Source organism: Carcharodon carcharias, chromosome 14 (genome assembly GCF_017639515.1).
Source record: "Carcharodon carcharias isolate sCarCar2 chromosome 14, sCarCar2.pri, whole genome shotgun sequence".
NCBI classification, from domain to species: Eukaryota; Metazoa; Chordata; class Chondrichthyes; order Lamniformes; family Lamnidae; genus Carcharodon; species Carcharodon carcharias.
The window spans coordinates 17364835-17389288 of record NC_054480.1 but is presented as its reverse complement, the minus strand read 5'-3'; the positions used below and the strand labels follow the sequence as shown (position 1 = coordinate 17389288).

Sequence of the window (24454 nt, the reverse complement as noted above, 5' to 3'; positions counted from 1 at the left end):
GACCCCCGGGTCCTCTCCTCGCCCCGCCTCCCTACCACCACCGGGTGGTTGGGACAATGGCTGCCTCCTTGGTGTTGGTGCTGATTGTGGCCGTGACGGTCAGGGCTGTGCTGTTCCGCTCTTCGCTGGCAGAGTTTATTTCGGAGCGAGTGGAAGTGGTATCGCCTCTGAATTCTTGGAAGCGAGGTATTTGTATGTAATATTTATGACTAACTCTCCCCCGTGCAGCTGTCTCCCTGTCAGTATGGATGGGCTCAGGGGCTTTGATTGTCAGTTCAACGCTGAGGGGGAGGGGAGGGGGGTTTGCAATTAAACTGCAAAAATCACCAATTCATGGCCAGCAGCATTCACCATTTCATATATTTAATGTGTAATGTATATGTAATATATATATATATATATATATATGTATATATGCACACACACACATTCCATTGTTCTTGCTCAGATTTCAGTAAAGTGTAGCTGGGAGAATCAAATTTGCTGCTCAAGTCTTGCATTTCAACAGCTCCTCATCACATCTTTCTATGGTCTTATTCCATGTAATAACTGGCTCTGACATGTAGTGGCCCTTGGGCAGGCACCTGCTGCAGCTAGCCTGCTTTGCACGATTTCATGGACAGCAATGTGATGTATGGCCAAGTTGATCAATTTGTTGCGCTAACTTTTGTACTTGTGTGGCACCTTTCACAACCTCAGGGCGGCCCAAAATGTTTTACTGCCAGTGAAGTACTTTTGGCGTGTAGTCACTGCTGTAGTGTCGGAAATGCAGCAGACATTTTGTACACAGTGAGCGCTCACAAACAGCAATGGTGCTATTAACCAGATAACCTTTCTTTGTGATGTTGATTGAGGGATAAGTATTGGCCACCACGTCGGAGCGAACCTGCCTGTTCTTGTTTTGAAAGAGCGACATATGATCCTTTACCTGCACCTGAGAGAGCACACTGGCCTCAGTTTAACATCTCAATTGCTAGGCAGCAACTCTGACAATGCAGCATTTCCTCAGTACTACACTGGATTGTCTACCTACAGTTTTCTGCTCCAGTTTTGGAGTTGGACTTGAATCCATAACTTTATACCTCAGAGGTGAAATTTATTGGTGAGGACATCCGATGAAGCACAGGAACAGGCGAAGCATTTTACATTTGTGTTGTATTAGATTGTTAGCATGAATTCTGTGCTCAGTTTCTATATTGTGTGGCTGGAGCCTGCACCAACTACCAAGTCGTTCAAGCTGCCAGTGTCAAGTTTAGAACATTTACAAAGCTCCCAGCAGTACAGTTACTGACCCTGCCCTTGCAACCTTGGTTTGTTTTAGTGAAGGGCATTTTTGAGCTGTGCAACACTTGGATGAAGTATTTATGGTTGTTGGTTGTGGAGGAGGCAGTCTGACATGCTGAATGAAGTCATTAACAGGGCTGTCAAGTACTTTATAAAACTTAATTGTGATTAATCTCATAATTACATTTTTTCTGTTTATCTTGGTTTTAATCACATTTAAGCGTTTATATGCCACTTTGGTTTTGTAGGTTCTGACAGACCGATTCGTTTTATTGGTAGCTTATTTTGGATTGTGTGTCAATACGTCAGCCTTGTGCTCAACGGTACCGGGGGACTTTGGCTGACAAGGCAAAGATTGATTAGAAGTTGGATATATTAGCACAGGAAGCATTAATGGTTATATCTTTAAGAATTAACGGCATAATACAGAGACATTAGAAAATCTGTTAGCCAAAACCTGAAGGAAAATTCATGGAAAATGACTTTATTCCCAGCCTTTGGTAAAGGTACTGAGTGTATCATGCCCTGAAATTTATTTTGTGATCCATCTTGCTTGACATTTTTCCGTTATCTAGTAATCCTTCTGTGTCGCCCTTGTCACTCAGTGAACATTTATCTGCATTGAATGTGCCTGCATATTTCAATAAACAATTAGGTCCTCGAGTCAATTTCCTCACCTTTCATTGTATTAACTGCATCAAATTTGGCATCATCTGTAAATTTTGCATTAAACACAACTTTTTTAAGGAAGTACAGTATTTACTTAGCTATTTGCACTAAGATTACATTAATTACAACAAAATACTCCTTAGATCTAAAGTTTCCCTGAAATGGCACATATTCAAAATGGTGTTATTAGGTGAACGTCACATTTGATGAGTACTGAAGTTGTGTATGTATTAAGATGTGAGGAGTCTCCCTTTTCAGTATTTAGTATCTAACTTATTAGGTACCATAATAGAAATTATGCATTTTATTTTGGGGAGAAAGGGTAAAAAGAATTGTTAGTGAATCTGAAGGTTTGATTTGTGGGCCTAGACTATGTGGTGAGTAGTGGCTTAGACTTCAAGAGACGAGTATGTATTGTGAATGTGATTTCTAACTGTTTAGGTGAAGTCTTTTATTCTGCCCCCTCCCACCCCTGTTCGTTGAAGATAACTAGGTGCTAAGGATCAAATATCAAAGTTAATCAATTTAGGTAATTAGCATTTTGGTACAAGATGCCGAACTCATTAGAACATTGAAATTGTCTTTGGGAATAGGTGATAAACACTGTAAATTTCAGATTGATGAGCAAGACAAGCCCTGCAACACAAACCCACCTGTGAACATCTAACAAGTTAATTAAGCACTTTGATTGGACTGTTTGCCAGATTCAGGATGCATGTTCCTCATCAGTTTTTAAATCTCAAATTAAGAGGGCTTATATAAATTTTCTCCTGATTTATGAAAACAGGGCAAAAAAAACTGCTGTTAGGTGACCTGACTGCATAGGTGACATTGGGATTTACAGAAAAGTCCAGAACAGTCTTTTAGAAAGATGACCATACTATAACATCCAGAAGAACTGTTATAATTGGAGTTCGACGCAGAGATTGGGAACATCAGCGCCGATTCAAGTTGCACAATTCCGTTGTCATAAGCACACTCACACCAAGCAGTAGAGCATGGACGATGAAGTGAACAATTTCCAGTTAAATGGTGTGTTCAGGGATTTCCACGTGCAAGCAAAGGTAGTTGTTAGTTCGTGGTGATATTTATTTAACTTACACATTCATTCTCTTTTGACTGAGAAGTCCATTGCAGCTGCACTCAGTCGTGCCTCTGCATTACATTCATGCATTTCCACCAATAACACTGCCATCAGGAATGGAACCTTGGCCCAATTTTTTTCATTTGCTAACCCAGAGTGATAAAGCTGACTCTGGTGACCCTGGCAGACGCAAACTGAACTATTGCAGGCCAGGGATTGAATTGAAGACCTTCCTGGTCTGCGTGACTTAGTGCCAGTGGAAGGAAATTCAAAGGTTGAACACTGATTGTTAAAAAGATGCTTTGTGTCATTTTTATCCATCTGATGGATGTACTCACCTAATTTCAAAATTCATTTTAAAAGAATTTTCTGGTATTTTTATGCTAAAGTTGAGTTTGGCCATAGCCAGCTCATGAAGATTAAAATCAACCATGGTCCCAGCTCCTGGTTTCTATTGAGTGACTTGCTAGAAGCTGCACTTTGAATTGAGGTTGGGTGAAAACGAGAGGAGGATGCAATTTGGCTGTGATGCCCACTGCAGTGAAATAGTTTGCCAGCTTTCTGTGTAGGGTTACCTGTGAAAATGGTCCATCACTCGGATAAGGTGCCTAAAGGCTGCCAGTGTTGTGAAACTCAGTACAATTCAAGGCTTTCAGAAGAGGAAGGGAGAAAATTGGAAAGGCAATAAAGAAATCTTAGCTGGAGTGTTGAGCACTATCGTGAACCTTCAGATAAGGCTGCTCAGCTATGGTTCATTCAACCCGCCTGCTTTGAAAATGGCAGCTTTGCCAGGATGATAGGAGTGCCTTGCTTCTGGAATTTTAATCTCATCATTTTATGGAAATTAGTGAATAGTTGGGGTTAGTTACAAGCCAATAATTGAATTATATAGCAGAGAAAGAGGTCATTTGACCCATCGTATCTGTGTTGAAAGAGTCACCAATTAATCACACTCCCCGATCTTTCCACATAGCTTTGCAATTTTTTCTTATTTACCTATTCACCCAATTCTTCTTTTGAAAGTTGGTGCTATTGAACCTGTTTCCACCACCCTTTAGGCTGTGTTCTCCAGATCATAACATGCTGAGTGTTTAAAAAAAAGGCTCTTCTCATCTCCCCTCCGATTAACCTGCCAGTTATTTTTATGTTCCCAGTTGCCAACCTTCATGCTATTGCTAACTGTTTCTTCCTATTTAATCTATCAGAACCCTTTGTAATTCTGAACACCTCTATTCCCACTGCCCTAACGTTCTTTGCAGTGAGGGGAGCAATCCCAGCTTCTCCAGTGTCTCTACGTAACTGCAGTCCCTCCGTCTCTGGTATCATGTTGTGAATCTCCTCTGCAATATCGTCAGGGCTTTGAAATTCTTCCTGCAGTTTAATTTTAAAAAGATTGGAAAATAAGGCACGTTCCCTTTCCAGCTAGAATTGTGCATTTGCGTTGGGCAGAGCTACCAACTGCTGCTTTCCTATTTTTCTCTGCATTGTAACTAAAACACTGCTTTTCCTGATCCTGAGTAACGCACTTTGATGGAAGGTTTCTGAACATTTTAGAATGGAGCAAAAGCCCTCAGACTATTAGAGATTTTTATTGTTATCTGGGGCCTTCTCTTCAAAAAACAGTTCCTCGTCTGGTTTTGTGTTTTGCAGCTTGGTTAAGTACTGTAATGTTTGTTTCCTTTTTGTTTTAGTTGTGGAAGGGCTTTCTTTGCTGGATCTAGGAGTGTCCCCATATTCTGGAAACGTGTTCCATGAAGTAAGTATGATATTGTCAGCCATGTGTTTCTGTTCATCTTGGGCAATGGTATGACACAGGGGTTCGACATGAATCTATTGATGGTTAAACTAGTAACAGGGGATAGAACCAAGGGAGTGCGGCACTGCAGTGCATTAGTGAATGTGTTATGATATTCCATTGCACACATTATGGTGCAATTCTTCCTGTTTCTTGTGTGGCCTTCCTCCAAATTTAGCAAAACTGTGTGCATATAATGCATTGGAAAGTTAGTTTTTAGTGTTCAATTTATCAGTGTTGCAGTGTCTTTTACCGAGGACGAAAGAAAGACTTGCATTTATATAGTGCTTTACCTGACCTTGGAATGTCCAAAAACGTTTTACAGTCAATGAAGTACTTTTGATGTTTAGTCACTATTGTAGGAAGCATAGCGATCAATTTCCACACTGCAGGCTCTCACAAACAGCAACATGATAATGACCAGGTAATCTGTTTTAAGTGTTGAGAAGTAGATGTTGTCCAAGACACAAGGTAACTTCCCTGCTGCTCTTTGACTGGTGCTACAGGATGTTTTGCATCCACCTGAGCAGGCATTTGGGGCCTCGATTTAATGTCTTGTCTAAAAGATGGCACACCTGACAGTGCAGCACTTCTTGAGTACTGCCTAGACTATGTACACAAATATCTGGAGTGGGACTTGAAAGCACAACGTTCTAACTCGGCAAGAATGCTTGCTTATTGTGCTCTTGCAGGTTTACTTTTGAGCACTGGCCTATATGACAAGTAAACCTGACTGTTACATTTATACTGGGATTTGGAGAGCTGTTGTACTGAAAGCGCAATGAAAGTTTGGTGCTTTTAGTTTTGTAAAATAACCCTTTTGGAGATCCCGTAGTAGTTCAGTTCATGATAAAGGCACTGCATGCATGTAACTGAGCCATAAAGGCACAGAAACCATCCAGCTCAATATCAGTATTCGTTGATCTCAGCTAAAGTAGTAGTAGAGATTGAAAATAACATTACATCCTTGGGCTATGGGAAAAACGGGCAATCAGCTAGAGTCCTGATCACTATCCAGTGATCTTTGCTGCAAATAATGTGTTTGAAGATGTTGGTTAAGGTTATAGGATTAATCCCAGCAGTCTAAGAAGTGCTAAAACTTGGTGTCAAGGCTCTCACCTTAATAATGGCCACTTGAATAAGATATCAGAGAGAAACAGGCATTTACAGACCACATGTCTCTTGAAGTTTAGCAGGGAAGCTCACTCCTATCAGGCAGAGCACGGTCCAACCAACTACTTCAGTGGATTTGATTGCTTACAGTGCTTTTACACTGATATTTATTTAACTCACAATCAGTATCTGCGCACCAGTACACTGCAAAATATCCCCCTCTCATTCTGCTGGCCTTTCTCACATGTCTACAATCCTGCCACTGGCCTGAGAGAGACGGGGTTAGCAGTATCAACGTGGGAGGGTGGTTGTTGGGCTGCTTGTCTTAGACGATCCAAGCTAAAGGGCATCATTGTAAAAGAACTTTTCGAGTCCATTAGGCTGAGAGATGTGGTACTATAGTAAAAGTGAGTTCCCGATTTGTCAGTTTAACTGCAGTAACAATGTTTATTCGAGCCGGACCTGCCCTAAAATCCTCCTCGTCTGTTAGTTATTTCATTCTGTTGCCCTCTAGCAAGAACAGTGGAAACTGAGGACCCCGTTTTCTACTGAAATATTCCCAGAAATGTTGCTATCTTTACGGCTGCATTCTGTTTGGTGAAAATCTCCCTTGCAAATATTAAGCCTTTCATTTATTGTTTGTTTTATTTTACAGACACCTCTTATTTTATACCTCTTTCATTTCCTTATTGATTATGCAGAGTTTGTCTTTATGGTAAGTAATATGATTGGAAGCTACTTGTTTACATCCCTTTTAAATGCTTTTGTGTAGATTTTTGACACTGGATGAATTTTATTTCCACAGGCAATGGATATTATAACTGCTGTTGCACTGTATATGGCTGCTGATGATTTCAACAAAGTTGTGGTAAGAAAATTGTAATTAATATCCAGCAATGAAACTGTGCAAGCCTCTCATGGTGACCCTCCAGTGTTACTTGTATTCCTTATAGATAGAACCAAAACCTTTCCCATTCACACCTGTTGCATATATTCCTCCACAGAAGAAACCTTCCCAAATCACATGGTAGCATAGGTTCCCATTCCAGGCAGTCATTCATCATTCTGCAATTTTTATGCTCAAAAGCTTTGAAAGACCTTCTACCCTTTTATAAAACAATATTAAATTGGTTTTTGCACATTCTTTCATATTTGTGCTAAATGAACTTTTAATAGGTTATAGCGCCAAGATGTACAAATTAGCAGTTTCTGTCCTCAGCTTCTAAAAGTGCTGACCCAAGCAGGACCTTTTTCTGGCAAACTAGTGATGTGTGAAAACAGGAGATGTTTGTCCCACAATCAGGGGTGAGAATGAGTACTGGGTTGTACAAATTAATTTTGTGAATTGATAGTATTTATGTAACCAGATCCTTTTTTTTGGTCAGAGGAATTTGAAAGCAGTTTGCATATCTGTTAAAATAAATGTAAAAAACTGAGTTCCCAGAGGATTACTGCATAAATGTAATATGCAGCATGACATTAAAGTTATGAAGGCTGGTAAGCTCCCAAGTCTTTGCTGATTTCAACTGGGGGTGGTTCAACAATTGGGCTAGGGAGAAGTAATCTACCGGTTTTCCAACCACTATCTAATGACCTCACTGAGAAGTAAGTGGATTTGTATGTTGAATGAGAATAAGATTGAGCTCAGCTGTGATGCGCCATATGGTCAAATAGCTTGGCAGTGCACATTACCATGGTGTACTCATACAGGATAGCCACCTTGGCAAGCTACCAGAGAGCTGTGGAACTCTGCTCCAGCATGAGTGTGTGCTTTTGAGAGAAGAGACGATGAAATTGGGGAGGCAGAGGAGAAGTGAAAATCCTTTTATTCTTTGTGTTAGAGGTGTTGCTGTCACAGAGCATAATGTCTTAATATATAACAGCTGCACATTTCATAAGGGCAGCGAGAACATTTAGGGCTTGCTGCTCAGGAGGGAATATAATTTAAAGACTATCTAAATTAAATGTGTAGAATCAAATTATAAACTTAGCATTGCATTTTTTTCAATGTAATTTTTATTTCTCAGTTTAGAAAACAGCGGATTGCTTTTGAATTCCAGAAGTACGCTCCCGATGTCATCACGCTGGTCAGGACTCCTAAAGAAATGTATCATATCCCTCTTAAGGTAGCACTGTTGTAAGTAATAAAGCACGTTGCCATTATCAGTACCGTGATATCTGTGCTCAGGTATGGTCAGTTAGCATGACCACGTGGCACAGTGTGTTTGTACAGCGTGACAGAGTTTGGGAAACCTGACTGGCATTAGCACCCTACTTGACAACATAGAAACTTTACAGCATAGAAGAAGACCATTTGGCCCATCAGGTATCTGCAAGCCTTCAAAGAGCAATCCCACCTAATCCAACTTCACAACTCTCTGTATCCCTGCAGTTACAGTTCTCCAAGTTCATTTCCATGTTTTTTTTAATGTAATGAGTGTTTCTGCCTCTGTCCCTCTTTCCAGGCTTTTCATTTCAGGCCTCCACTGCAATGTAGCTGAAAACATTTCCCCTCAACCCCCCTGTAATCCTGCTGCCAATTCATTCAAATCAATGTTCCTGGTTTTTGACCTCCGTACTAATGAAAATAAGTCTTTCCTATCCATTCTATCGAGGACCTTCATTGTTTTACACACTTCAATTAAACCTCCCTTTGGCCTCTTCTGTTCCAAAGAAACAACTTCAGCCTATCCTTCCTCCTGGTGCCAACAGCTACTTCAGCTCCAAATACTGTAACTTGAGCTGCTGCAGCTGATGACACTTTCTGAGCGTGTGGGCTATATTGTGCATTGCGTGGGACTGAGATGTCCTGCCATGTCTCTATTTATTAGACCAACCAAGCTTAACAGAAGTAAATAAAGATTTATCAAAGACATACAGGAGAAAAGTTTATCTCATTTATTAATTTGATATAGTAATAATAGGGCTACAGGTCCCTGACATACCTCCCTAGCTTAACGAGCAAAAATAAAGCTGCGGTACTCACTGACCAACCACCTACCTGCTATCCGGTGAATTTTTTTTGATGATTTATAGCCCACTTTTGACTCCTGCACTGCTCTGATCTCTGCTGTCGCTGCATTATTTATATATCTTAAATCCTCTCCTGCTTTGCTGTGGTCTCTGCTGCCATGGCACTACTGTCCTGTGATGTCACTCCTTGTTTTTTTTAAATATCACATTTTTCTCACAGTGCATTCATTCTCTCCCTCTCTCTTTCCATCGATTCCTTTTGCCTCCACTGTGCTGCCAGGCCTCCCATTATTCTTGCTGTGCTCTTCACGAATATATGAATTAGGAGTAGGAATAGGCTATTCGGCCTGTCAAGCCTGCTCCGCCATTTGATAAGATCATGGCTGACCTGATTGTGGCCTCAATTCCACTTTCCTACTTAACCCCAATACCCTTTGACTCCATTATTAGCCAAGGATCTATCTCCCTCTGCCTTAAAAATATTCAATGACCCTGCCTCCACTGTTCTCTGGGGAGGAGAGTCCCACAGACTCATGACCCTCTGGGAGAAAAAAGTTCTCCTGGTCTCCATCTGAAATGGGAGACCCCTTATTTTTAAACATTGTCTTCTAGTTCTAGCCTCCCCCGGATATTGGGGAAGGGGAAACATCCTTCCAGCATCCACCCTGTCAAGTCCCCTCAGGATCTGGTATGTTTCAATAAGATCACCTCTCATTCTAAACTCCAGTGGACCCAGGCCCAAACTGTTCGACCTTTTATCATAAGATAACCCCTCATCCCAGAATCTTGACAGAAGAGGTGAGGAGGTTGCACAGAATGGATTATCCGCCAGTCACCACTCTTGAACGCAGCCTGTGGCATGTCTCTGCCCCTGCCCACGCACCCCCCCCCCCCCCCAGATAATTTTTCCGCTCCAGTTGCTAGATAACATTAAACAGAAAGCATTCCATTCTTCAACCTTTTGCCCCATTCTTCTTCATTCAGCTGCCTCATCACCCAACTTCTACTTCCTGTCCATGTTGCATTTTTCACTCCACTGCCTGCCCAATGCTTTAATCCTAACCTGACTATTCCTTTGCATCCCCCATGTCAAGAGACGGCTTGTGAGCGAAGGTGTAAGGAATTTCATTGTTGCAAATCAACTCTGATACTTGAGCCTCTTTCTTTTAGAAAAAACTAACTTTATAATTACTTCTGTCCATGTCCGCTGCCCAAACCTTTACCAAGCTCAAGCATTTATGACTCTTAATACTTTGAGGCCCCTTAATTAACTCTTTTTAGAAAAAAGGCCTGGCATGCCACTGATGGCCGTAGCATGTCTGCTCACATGGATTACTGCAGTGGAATGCATTGCAACATATCCTATGTGTTACTGCATCCTCGTGTGCAAGCTGTGTGAGGTAAATATTATATGGTCTGTTGTTTTCCAGTTTTTGTATCACATATACATGCAAATTAAAATGCATGTGTACGTGGTTACTCCTTCAGGGTTATTGCCAGCTAAAGAGGTTTCTGAGGTGTGGAGAGGGGGTGTTGGAGATACAGAGTGCAGGATCTCCAAACTGCAGTGGGGGAGAGCATCGTTTGCCCCCCCCCCACCCCAAGTGTGCATTATCTTTAAAATTGTGAAAAGATTGATCAAAACATCTTACATTTTAAACAGTTTTATGTTTGAAATGATAACTCTGTGTGAGAAAAATTACATTTTGTGAGAGAGAAGTTGAGAACACATGCATTTTACATTTGAGAGAGGGGAAGCCTCGAGATAGAGATATGGAGGAGGTTGAGTGTTAACCAGCCCTTTTGATCAGTTATGTCAGGTTTTCTACTGGCTAATGACTTAGCAGCAAATGGCAGTTGTCAATCCTTCTGTTCAATAAACCAGTACTTTCAATCTCTAGTTGATGTTTTACAACTTTAACTCTCTCTTTCATTTAGTGACTATTTTTTCACACTAATCCCGCTACGCGCTTCTGATATCATTCGCACCAATGAAGGCAGACTGTGGTGGGGGAGGTTGATAGATTTTGTTAGACAAGAGTATTAAAGGTGAAGGGACCAAGTCAAGTAAATGGCATTAAATTACAGTACAGCCAGGATCTAACTGAATGGTGGAAAAGGCTCGAGAGTTTGAATGGCTAAATCCTACTCCTGTGTTTTGGGTTTAACAGCTTGCTTTCTGCTTCTTTATATAGACCATCATAGCTTCAGCGTCTAGTTTGAAAAGAATAATAAAATATGGTTCAAAAGAGAGAACTTGGCACTTGTATATATTGTTTTCTGCCATGACTTTGTTCTCTGAAGCAACATGCTTAGTTTATGCAATATTCCAATTGACTGGGAGAAGGCCCAGAAAATCAAATTGGCTTTTAATACATTTCACATAATCAATAGCATAAGCAAGAAAACATCAGATACAACTTTGCATTCAAGGTAATGTAGTCTGTACTGATTCTGGATCAGTTACATGTCAACCAAAGAACGAACAACTGATGGTCACTGCTTAGTCAATAAGGATGTCTGCCATCTTTGCCCTGTGCATATCACTGGTAGATGCGATGAGCTCTGTCCCTTGCAGTCATTACAAAAAGAGGTGCATAAAGAGAACTTTCTGTTCTGTTCCAGTTATCTCCTGAATCCATTCACTGTGCTTACCTGCGTGGCAAAATCTACTTGTGCCATCAACAATGCAATTATTGCAATTTTTGTTTTGGCCACTGTGAAAGGTGAGGCTTGCTTATTTCTTTGTTCCAAAACAAATGGTATGTTATGTCCATTTCATGTGCCAAGCATCAGTCTGTTTTTGGTGATTGTAGAGACAAAGGAAGAAGTCTCATTTGATTCTGTGCTAATTTGCTGCAGAGAAAGATTTGTCTCCGGTTACTCATGAAATATTGGAAAAGAGCCACTCCTGAGGGGAAGGTGTGTAAAAGTGCTACCCACTGTAGCACCCAGCTACCTGGTGTAGAATTTCAATTCCTAGTCCCTTCTGAGTTACCACATCTTTGCTGGTGCAACAATTGGTCTTCATGCTCCTGTGTTTGGGATGGGAAGGTCAACCAGGGCTCCCACTTGGGTACATTTGCTGGATGTGTCTGTTCGGGGACACCAGATCAAGTGGATTGGGCTGAACTCTGATGCCTTCCACAGCCAGCACTTGTAACTGAAGAATGGTCGGTAGGGTGAGCTCCTGAAGATCAGCCAGTACCCATAGGACCTGTAGCTTAGGAAGAAGTAAGTGCTTTCAGAAGGAAAGGTGGAAAAACTGGCATGAGAAAAATATTTGAAGATAATATAATACTGTACTTTGATATAAACTGTTCCATTACTGAAACACTTATCAGTGATAAGGTAAATAGAAATCTGAAACAGAAAACGCTGCTCTTTGTAGCAACTTGGGTAGATGTTGTTTCACATGCAATCTTTTGCTCAGTATCCTTTGAAAGATTATATGCAAAACACTGGCTTGTCTCTTGTCTTTACATGCTATACATTGTTCCTTAAGGCAGCTTTATAAAGATTATCTAGCGTGTATTGCATTCCTTGATTTGAATTGACATGTTTTCTGTTTGCCTGTTTTCAGGAAGTGCCTTTATTAGTGCAGTGTTTTTGGCTTTGGCTGCATACCAATCCTTGTATCCTGTTGCATTGTTTGCCCCAGCGTTACTATACCTTGCACAGGTGATTATTTTTAATTACGCTTTGTTATTAAAAAAAGGAATTAAATTCTGACGAATCTTTTACTAAAAGATTATGTAAAACAACTCCTTCCCTCCCCTGGATGGCATAGTGAACGACTGCACAGTGCAGAGTGAGTCTGCACCTTGAAGATCAGGACAGTGGCAGGCTTATTGACTGAACTGTGCCAAGTTAGCCAAGAACAGGATCGAGCCACATGTGTTGTCCACACATCAAACAGCCTGCTAGGACACGTGCCCTACCATGAAAAATCTCCACTTATGTGAGTGCAATAAAGCTGTCAGCGTCTGTGGAATTGCACCACATCCTGAGTCAGTGATTTAGGAAAGGAGCATTTAACTATGGATGTATACCCTATAGCTCTTGGAAAATTAATGCCCCCTGGTTTTCAAATGAACTAGCCCATGGCTGTCATCAATTGAGCATGTAGTGAAAGGAGTTTGACTAAGAATGAACCTATGATAGTATTCAGTGAAAGAGCCCATTGAGCACTGGGATATTGAAGTTATGTATTGTAAATTTGAAATATTGTTATGCTTAATGCAATGTTTATCGGAATTTAAATTTTTTAAACACTCAGCGTAAAAGCACTAGGTGGTGAGGTACTAAACTATACAGACCAGGAAGATTTTAGGTTTGACCTAAGTTAACTAATGTCAGCCTGAAGATGGATTTGATACAATTGGCCCCTCTTTTTGGGTGAGGATGAAACAGTCAGAATTCCAGATTACTCCTGAAATTCAGTGACTCCTGCTGGAAAGTGTGTATGTCTGGGCACTGGCTGAGGCCTGCAACAGACTTGGCTGAGGTAACGTTTACCTCACCCCCACACCACCCATTCCCATGGTCAAACAACAAGCTGAGATGTGCTGACGTCAACAAGGGTCCTACATAAAGAATGAGCGATTTAGGAATCTGCCAGTATCTGAGGTCTAAGAAGACTAAGGTGAGGTGTTGAGTTGTGTGGACTGTAATTTATGTCTGGAGCATAAATCGGCCCTCTTATATGAGGACTCGGGGCATTCATTGATGTAAAAAAAGATAGAAAGACTTGCATTTATATAGTGATTTTCACCACCACTGGATGTCTTGAAGCATCTTACAGCCAATTAAGTACTTTTTGACGTGTAGTCCACTGTCGTGAAGTAGGAAATGCCAATTTGCATTCAGCAAACTCCCACAAACAGTAATGCGATAATGGCCAGATAATCTGTTTTTCATTATGTTGACTGAGAGATAAGTATTGGCCAAGATACCTGGGATAACTCCCCTGCTGTTTTTCGAAATAGTGCCATGGGATCTTTTGCATCCACCCAAGCAGGCAGATGGGGCCTTGGTTTAACATCTCATCCAAAAGACAACATCTCTGACAGTGCAGTGTTCCCTCAGTACTGCATTTGAGTTTCAGCCTTGATATTTGTGTTCAAGCCTTGGAGTGGGATTTGTACTTGAATCTTATGATTCAGAAGGGAGCATGCTACCAACAGAGCCATGGCTGTACACAAAGGAGCTTTCTTTTCGGTTTCAATCAGCTCCTGAATCTGTTGAAAAGCAAACAATAGTTGCTAGGAATCTGAAATAGAAACAGAAAATACTGGGAATGTTGAGCAGCATATGTGGAAAGACAATAATGTTTCAGGTTGATAACCTGTTCTGACAAAAGATCATTGACCTGAAATGTTAACATTGAATCTGTTCACTATGCTCACCTGCTTGAGGTACTTGAGTGTTGGTTCCAACCTAAGAACTAGCTCCCCACATGGTGTATTACCTGAGTTTGGTCTCTCCCAGACAACTAAACATCAGCTTTCCTCTTATCTTACACAAAGGCACTATTATATCTTGCTGTGGGTTGTAAAGTAAGAACACATAAAGCACCAGATGATATTGTTTACTTATTAAAGAACAGAACAAATTGGCTTGTACAGAGACCTTAAAGCTAGTCTTTGGTACTGGCTCATGAGCTAAAACTACTTTATGTAGGCTGAAAGTGGAATGTTTGCTTTTGTAGTTGGGAGAGGTAGGAATCCACAACTCCACCCATCTTGCCTTCATGGCTGAAGCACAATGTGGGAAGTTGGGGGGGGTGGAGGGGATAAAAAGTGGAACGAGTTCTTTGCATTGAAAATACTTGCCCCATAGATTGCATAGTGACCCTGCCTTGGTGCTTCAGTGCATTGGGAACTGAATTTCCAAAATGGTGAGAAAATAACCTCTAGTGGTTCCCCGCATGTATTCCCAAATTACATGCTGAAATGATAGTCCTTGTGGCTGGAGTCAGTGATGCACCAATTGCATCCGCTTACAGCACACCACCAGTATGCTGTAAGCTGATGCAGTTGGTTATACTTCCTGATGGGGAGGTTAAGCCATATTTCTGGGCAGACTAAAGGGAACTTTATATCTAACTACTATACCTGAGCTTAGGGGTCCAGCAGATGCTCAGTACTAGGAAACTCTTGTCAACCTGAAGAAAAGCATTTTTTTTCTTATTAAAGTTGAGAGAAAAAGGTAAATAAGGAATGATTTGAAATTCATCAAAGTATATATACATATTCATGTCTTTTTTTATTCTTGCCACAGAAACACTGTGTATTGGTGAGCCTACAAAGCACTACTTTCTGGGTACATTTGCTCAAGTATACAGTCATGTGTTTGGGTTGCCTGATGGTCACTGTATGCTTGTCGTTTTTCTTGCTGAATTCATGGAGTTTTATTCCCTCTACCTATGGCTTCATGTGAGTTCTTATTCAAAAAAAATTCAAAAACCTCTTAAAATGCACAGATAACATTTTTAAAAAAAATATTGACTTGCTGTCCAAGTTTAGGGCCTTATTAAAGAGAAGGGTGTCATGCTGTGACAGGTGCAGATTAAATATGAAAGGGAAATGGAACAGAATGAAACTTTTGTTTTACATTAAGTACAATCCATCCTGCCGCCTCCTGCACCCACCCACCCCCACTCCCCCATCCCGTAAAACGCAGCCCCAATTGTGAACATTTTACACCACCTTCCCAGTAAAAGAAACCGAGACCCCCTTAATCTTAAACAGCCATGCAACCTAGGCCTATTGTCAGGCAGACTTCAGAGCAAGTCTCATGACCCCTTTCATCTTGCTGTAAATTAAAGACATGGTCCCAAAACATAACCATCTTATAGAGCTCATTTTTGTGACCGTTATGTTACTGGACGATTTATCCAGAGGCTTGGACTGATGGTCTGGAGACTTAAGTTCAAATCCCATCATGGCAACTGAGAAATTTAAATTCAATTAATTAAGTAAAGCTGGCATTAAAAAGCTAATATCAGTAATGGTGACCAGGAAACTACTGGGCTGCAGTAAAAGCCCATGTCTTTCACTGATGCCCTCTAGGGAAGGAAACCCTCTTTACCTGGTCCGGCCTTGATGTGACTGCAGACCCACAGCAATGTGGTTGACTCTTAAATGCTCTCTGAAATGGCATATAAAACTCCCTTCTCCTTCTCGAGTAGGGCTATGGGATCTTTTACATTCCACTTGAACAAGCAGCAGACTAACTCATCTGAAAGACAGCACCTCTGACAATCCAACATTCCCTTAGTACTGGACTGAAATTAGTCTAGATTATGAGCTTAAACTCAGTTAAATATCTAATTGTAGTCTCAGCGAAGCAATTTCATTGATAAACTGATGTTGAAACTTAACTGCATGCAAATCGAGATGAAAGACTCCGGAATGTGTCCTGCGCGGTTTGGATTTTGTGAAACATTTCAAACCCATTGGATTTGGCTAAATCTTTTTGTTTTCTTTTAGTCTTTCTGTTCCAGATCTTACTCCAAACATCGGTCTTTTCTGGTACTTCTTTGCTGAGATGTTTGAGCACTTTCGCTTGTTTTTTGTGTGCGTCTTTCAAATCAACGTGTTCTTCTACACACTTCCATTGTCAGTGAAATTAAGGTGAAACTTTTATTTTTAAATCAGCATTTTCATTGCGTTCTCTATTTTTATGCCTCTTTCAGTAGCTTCCCCACCCCCTGCCTCTCAAAGATGTTGCTGGGGGATTGTTCCATTTATGTTAACATCCCTCTGGTACCTCAGCCAAGCTGCCATTATTCATGTTAATCTAAGACTATCACTGTTGCTTATCTACTCAGCTTTGAGGAACTGCAGCTGAGCCCAGTCTCCTCCTTGCCCAGCAGCCCCTCACACACTTTCCATTTGGTTACCACATGGCTATCAGATGTAGGCAACCAGTACTCCACTACACTGAGGTCAATTGTTTGTCACTCTTGAGCCTCGAAAGAAAGAAAGCTGTGTATTTATATAGTTACCTTTCACAAACAAAGCACATCCCAAAGAGCCTTATAACCAATTACGCATTTTTGAAGTATAGTTGTTGTTATAAGGAATGCAGCAGCCACTTTGCATGCAACAAGCTGCCACAAATAGCAATGTGATAATGACCAGATAATTGTGTTTATAGCGATGTTGATTGAGGGATAAATATTGGCCAGGACACCAGGGATAACTCCCCTGCCCTTCATCTAAAGAAAAGTGTCATGGGATCTTTTACATCCACCTGACAGAGCAAAAGGGGCCTCAGTTTCACATTTCATCCAAAAGACAGCATCTCCGACAGTGCAGCATTCCATCAGTACCGCACTAGAGTGTCAGCTTAGAATTTTGTATTTGGGTCTCTCGTGAGACTTGAACCAAGAACCTTCTGATTCAGAGGCAAGAGAGCTATGAAACCCGACCATCCTGGTCTGTATGACCTAGCTACTCAGTAATAAGTCCTGCTGAATGACTGACAGAACTTAATTTAAGATTCAGAAGTGTAAAGTCTTGTGTTTTTTTATTCATACGCAATCATGAATAGAAGATGTCTAACTCTTTATTTTAAAATAATGTTATTGTTAAATGTTAACGGTGTAAAGTGCAGTTTGGAAAATGCAAATAGAAAATTTGTTGGTGTGAACTTGTGATGTGCCAGGCATGTGAGGGTGCATGTGCACTCCTGCAAATTCTGATATTATTGAGTAAAACTTACTGTCCAGTGGAAGCACTTAGCCAGAGTCAGGAAGTGAAGATAGCTAGGGAAGCTGAGGCAATCCTGTTTCCCCCTGTCACAACTCCTAGTGGCGATGATCCTGGGAGAGCGCACAAGCGGCGGGATTTTCTGCACCTGCCCACCACCGCGATCTTCCAGTCCCGCCACAATTCAGTGGACTTCTGGCCGGGGCACCGCCTGAAAATCCCCGCCAAGAACAGATTGACTTCTGCATGAGTGGATGAATACAGAACAGCATTGGCAGAGATTTGGATACAAGTTGCTTGCCTTCTGTCTGAACTGAGCTTTGATGTGTGTGGTACAGGGAGACTCTAAAAATGAGTTGCATTAAATATAAAAAAGTAAATGGCTTACATACAGTTCACAGCTACAAAAGCAAAATGCTGCAGATGCAGGAAATATGAAATAAAAACATGCTGCTGGAAATACTCAGTTCAGGCAGCATTGGGCAGCACAGATGTCGCCTGACCTGAGCATTTCCAGCATTTTCTGTTTTTATTCCAGTTCACACCTGCTGTGCATAATTTGGGGTAAGTTAATAATCCTGGCTATCGTAATGGTGAAAGTATTTGAAGTGTTCATCAGGCCACCCTCTTAATCAGGTGACATGCCCCACTGCGAGTACAACATTTTTTTAAAAGTTCTATTTAAAATTCTATAATGAGATCTCTTGCATTGTACGTATAATAAATGATCTGATCCCAAACCTCTATGTTCCCTCTTTCATTTATTCTGTTGATGAAAGGGCCACTTAATATGAAAAGCCATGATCAGACTACCAAAACCCTTGATGTAAATTATGTTCTTTGATATATAGCTCTGAATTTTAATTAGCTACCAGATTTGTGAAGCCTGATGTTGGCTATTGAGTAGTTTATGTTTAGTGCTGACTGTTCAATGTCCAAATTGTAAGCTTATCTATTTGGGCCTTATCTGCAGTTTTCCTTTTTAATAACTTGTTTGCAATTGATTTGCTACTCTTTTTTTTCCCTTTTGCAGAGATCATCCCATGTTTTTCATGTTCATTCAGCTTGCAATCATTGCAATTTTTAAGTCTTACCCTACCGTAGGAGATGTAGCACTATACATGGCCTTCCTGCCCATGTGGAATCATCTTTACAGATGTAAGTATGACATTGATGGAGCATATCTGGAACTAACAATATAATTTTATATTTTTCTTTAATGTTCTCCTTTCTTCTGCTGAAGGAACATTCAAAGGGACATCTTTGTTAAATCCTTGCTAGCAGTGCTGTAATACCTCACCCATGTGACCATTATCTTTCTGCACAAGAGTTAATGGTGAATTGACAAGCTGAATGGCCTTGGAAAGCATCACAGTGGTGCCTGAGCTTCTCATTACCTGCCACCCACACATTTGCACCTTCCAGGAGAGGCTATTCATTGCAATGGGTAATTATTACCATCCCATATCTTTGGGCACTCCAAACAATTATCAAATGAATGGGGATATGGCAGTGTAGTGGTTATATTACTGGACTAATAATCCAGAGGCCTGTATTTAATAATCCACAAAAGATGACTTCAGATCCCATTATGGCAGTGTGATAATTTCCGTGCAGTTTTTAAAAGGAGCTGGCATTAGTAAAAGTCACCACGATCAAAGTTCCCTTGAGGATGTACAGGCATGCAGGAGGCTGCATATAAGAAACGGTCCCTATAAAATGTGTGCGTACCCGGCTGTCCAGCAATCTTAGAGTGACCTTGCAGAGCGAAGGGGAATTGCAGGGAACACTAAATATGACGACGTGCAATTGACATTTAGACCCAACTAGTTTGTTAATGTCATTTAAAGAAGGAAAGCTACCATCCTTACCTGGTCCAGATTCCATTCCCATGTCAACGTGGCTAACTTTTAGCTGCCCTCTGACTGTCTTGGAAGTCACTCAATTGGCCCACCACTGTCTTCTCAAAACATTTGGGGATGGGCATTAAATGCCATTCTTGTCAGCAATGCCCAGGTCCCAAGAAATACTACAACAGAAATATCCATGCTGCAGTCGAGATCAGTTAACTCATCACAGATTAGGAGTCGATCCTCATCCTGAATGTAGCCACTTGAATGTTGATTACTCCTTGACTTTGGAACCCTCCAGTGATCTTCTGCATCAGGACAAAAGTCTTATCTACTAAGCTACCAAGGACAAACAGAGTTTTGCTGATCAGTAAATGTGGCATACTGCTCCTTTAGTGCTACAGAGTTAAGACATCCACCAAGTTCTTGGACTCAAGTGAAACCCAATGAAAGTCCAACATATTCTCTTCTGCTTCCCACACTGTCTACACAGGAAAAGTTGGAATGAGGACCTGCTTCTCCTACTGACAATAGCTTAGTTGAAGTCATCCTTCCTGTCCCCTTGCTCCTGTCCCATTGTGGTCTTGGAAGATACCACAAATCTGCCAGACTAAAGTGACCAAATTAAATTGTATTTTTCAGTCCTTCGGAACATCTTTGTGGTGACGTGCATGCTGATATCTTCATCAGTGCTGTTCCCTGTTCTCTGGCACCTTTGGATTTATGCTGGAAGTGCAAATTCCAACTTCTACTACGCCATTACCTTAGCTTTCAATGTGGGACAGGTTAGTATAATAGTTATATCATCAGATTGTCTTTACCTGTGTGGATTAATGTTAAAGTAAAAGTCCTGCCTGTGTGAATGGGGCCACTAGATTGTAGGTACGATTCCCATTAATGATGCCAGTAGATGGAACTTCATGAGGTTAAAGAAGGGGAAGTTAAAAGCACAATGTCATTCTGCTTGCCTCTAATCAGCAATTCTAATGCATAAAATGGGGCAAAAGGTGACTGTGCAAAGCCATTAAGTGTATATCTAGCTTCTTGCAGCACTTGACCTTGATTCTGGGGTATTTCCGTAAAATATATTGCCCCTTTAAAAAAAAGTACTAATGGTCTGTACTTGTGTATCTCCTTACAGGCATAGTCATAAGTTTAGTTTGCTTAACTGTGGCTAAGTAATCTTTCTCTTTCCGCCTTCCTCCACCTCCCAAGAGGAAACATTTGAGGCCTACAAGTGCACTTAAAATGGTACTTCAGTATGTTAGTGAAGCTCCAATGGTTTGGGTGGCTATGGCAGGTGATTAGGAACATTATTAGGACCATGTTATATGGAATGTGTTATATATTTTTAATAAAGCTGCATCTCTTTAAAGCTGCATCTCTTTAAAGCCACAAAGTAAAATAACTTGTATTTCTGTAGCACTTCTCACAACCACAGAACATCTCAAAGCACTTTACAACCAATTAAATACTTTTTCTAAATTACAGCATTAGAAAAGTGGTAGCCAGTTTGTATGTAGCAACGTTCTGCACTGACAGCAGCAATATGATAATGACCAGGTAATCTGTTTTAGTGATGTTGGGTGAGGAATAAATATTGGCCAGGACACCAAGAAGAACTCCTATTATCACAAATTGATCTGAGGAAAGCAAAGCAATTAAACCTTGTTAGATACAAGGTTTCTGACATTATAAAACAATGTATTCCCGTAGCCTGACATGAGCAGCACCCCAGGACGCTTAATTTATTTTAATGGTTGATGGATAAATGGCCACAGCCTTGGTTAGTAAAGCATGTCACTTGCGTAACCATCATGGCAGGAGCCATTAGCTAGTCCATATGTGCATGCTACATTACCTATTTTAGTTCCATAAAATAATTAGTGATGCTTATTTAACATTGGTGTGTGTGGCGTGATAGTTTGTAATGTCTAATATTCCTCCACAGATCCTGTTGGTTTCTGATTACTTCTATGCCTACATTCGGAGAGAGTATCATCTCGTCGAGGGACTTAATTTGAAATCCTCGGATGGCAAAGAAGCCCACATTGTTCTTAAATAAGGGACCAATTAATGCCATGTATTAACATTAAAATCCCAGCACGCTCCTGTTTTATTTTGTAGGGAAGGTACTGTTGCTCAGGACATCAGTGTCCCTTACTGTGGTACAGTTATGGATTGCAGGATTCAATCACTTAAATGTATTTGTTTTTATGGTGCTTGAAGCACCAGGAGGACAAGAGTTTAAGTTCAAAGTACTGTCAATTGAAAACAAAGTTTTAGAAATCTTAAGTTTTTTTTGGAAGTTAATCCTTAATTTTTTACTTATTTCTGGACAGTAAGAGTCATGATATTGCACTGGAGCTGTACTTGCCTGGGAATTCAGATGCTCATGGCTCATTGTTCATGTTTATATATGCTCCCGTTTCTCTCTCCCCTCTGCAGCTCTTAGCTGAGTAATGGGTGACTGAAGACGAGGGTTCCTGTGGAATGTTGGTTAAGTCCACATGGGTTTGTCTTTCCAGCTGTATTCTAATATGACGTATCTTACGGTGGCTCCCAATGGAGGCTCAGCAGTAACTGGCTTCAGGCTGCATCACATAAGTATTGGCTGTCCTTTCTGATGGGTTCACATGGCGTATGTCTGCTATTAATCTGACTCGGGAGACTTGATCGAACTTCTGAGAAGTGGAGTTAGTCTTGTTGCCAGAAATCTAAAAATGGGTGAAATGTGTAATAAATGGGCTAAAAATAAAATTGTCAAGTCTAAATCATTAACTAAATGTACAATATATCCTTTTCCATATAAACTTATGTTATAACACTCTGCTATACACCTCCAAATGATTGTAAGATTCTGTTGATAAAGCTAATCAAAGCCTTTGGATTCTGAAATGTTCAGTTTAAGTTATTAACCTATGTTATGGAGTACTTTTCCCATTGTTCAGCACCTCATACCAATGAAAAATTTGCTTTGGTCATGACAATATAATGAGTGGTAGATGTCTCACTTGTTCCCAAATTAAGTTCACATGGATATAAACTGTATTAGGCACTTTGCAGGAGACTGTTTAAGTGTAGTGTATTCTATCTCAGAGCGGCAAAGCAGAGCGGGAGAGAGGAGCACTGACAAGTGGGATATATCATGAAGTGATCTTTCCTGAACACCTTGTATCCCAGAATATTTAGTACCCAGTACAGCCCTTTTTTAGTCCGTTATCTCCACATCATACTTCCATGTGGCTCTCTGCACCTGCAACTCACCCTTATTTACACACATGCATAGTATATCTAATTCAGACCTTATTACATTCCCGCTTACTCTGACCCCATCTAATACCCTAGTATTTCATATTCTTGCGATATGTGATCTCCCAGTTCTCTGTGGCACTTTAGTTTTCCTCCCTAATATTAAACTCCTGCTTCACACACTCCTGCCAAGTTAGGTTAAACCATCCCCAATAGCACTAGCAAGTCACAATGCAAGGTCATTGGTCCCGCCCCTGGGTACAACACGTCTGGCTTGTACAGGTCCCAGAACCAATCTCAGTGCCCCAGGACAGTAGTCATGGTATGTACTGGACAGTACTGGTAAGCCTGGAATTTTTATTTTTATATGATTTTAAATTAATCAACTTTAAGATTAAATCAATTAATTAGCATAAAACTAAGGCCAATTTGATCATTTACAATGTGGTCAATTAATTAATCAAATTTACAGCATAAAGTTAAAATTAATTAGACAGGGATAGCAACACAAAGTCTTGAAATTTTCAGTAAATCAAAATTTAAGATGTTTAGGAAATAGGAGTTAAGTAAAAGTATTTCAGTTAATCTGTCTATAAAACTAAGTGATGTCAGCATAAGAAAAGCACTAGATTGGTGAGTCATAGTCTAATAAAGAGAGGCATGGCAGGATAGCTCAGACATGTGGGGTATGCATCCTGTTCCATGTGGGAACTTCAGGACAATTCAGATATCCTAGACGACCACGTGCAGGATGTGTCATCAGCTGCAGCAGCTTGGCCTTCACGTTTTGGAGCTTGAGCAGCTTTTGTAATCACTCAGGTGCATCTGCGCGAATGAGAATTTCGTGGATAGCGCGTTTATAGATGCGGTCACCCCGTAGGTTAAAGATATGCAGACAAGGAGAGGATGGGTGACTACCAGGCAGTCAACAAGGTAGTGTAGGAGTCCCCTGTGTACATCTCTCTCCAACCAGTATTCCATTCTGAAACAAAAACAGAATGACCTGGAAAATCTCAGCAGGTCTGGCAGCATCGGCGGAGAAGAAAAGGGTTGACGTTTCGAGTCCTCATGACCCTTCGACAGAACTGATTCAACAGAACCAGTTCTGTCGAAGGGTCATGAGGACTCGAAACGTCAACTCTTCTCCGCCGATGCTGCCAGACCTGCTGAGTTTTTCCAGGTAATTCTGTTTTTGTTTTGGATTTCCAGCATCCGCAGTTTTTTGTTTTTATTCCATTCTGAGTATTGGTGAGAGAGATGGTTCTTCTGGGGAGTGAAACCAGAGCCTCGTCCATGGCACCATGACTGGCTCAGCTGTACAAGGGTATGGGCAGGAGGAGGATATAAAGCAATAGTGTTAGGGGAATAGACAGGTGTTTCAGCAGCAGCAAACATGAATCCAGGAATGGTATGTTGCATCCCTGCTGCCAGGGTCACCGATATTTCTGAGTGACTGCAGAGAACTCTCGGGGGGAGGGAGAACTGCAAGTCGGTGTGGCCTCTGTTGGCACCAATCTAGCTCCCTAAATTCTGCCTGCATCCTCAATCTCATCCCTCTTTTTATCTAAGAAACTAGCAAGCAGATCCTCAAAGGTAGTAATCTCTGATCACTCCTGATGCTATACACCAGTGAGTATCAAAATAACAGGATAGAACAAATGAATGCATGGCTGGAGAGATGGTGCAAGAAAGGGGGCTTTAGTTTCTTGGGACATTG

General features: G+C 40.9%; 1 protein-coding gene across 1 annotated transcript; it reads left to right on the top strand.

The window, feature by feature from the left end:
* Positions 1 to 22383, top strand: pigu (phosphatidylinositol glycan anchor biosynthesis, class U). Its single transcript, XM_041205330.1, has 12 exons — positions 1 to 186; positions 4729 to 4793; positions 6601 to 6660; positions 6751 to 6813; positions 7973 to 8082; positions 11544 to 11644; positions 12502 to 12599; positions 15201 to 15355; positions 16412 to 16555; positions 18669 to 18793; positions 20128 to 20270; positions 21437 to 22383. Exons 1-12 carry the CDS (start codon positions 57 to 59, stop codon positions 21548 to 21550), a joined length of 1308 nt encoding a protein of 435 aa, XP_041061264.1. The 5' UTR covers positions 1 to 56; the 3' UTR covers positions 21551 to 22383.
* The last annotated feature ends 2071 nt before the right edge of the window (positions 22384 to 24454 follow it).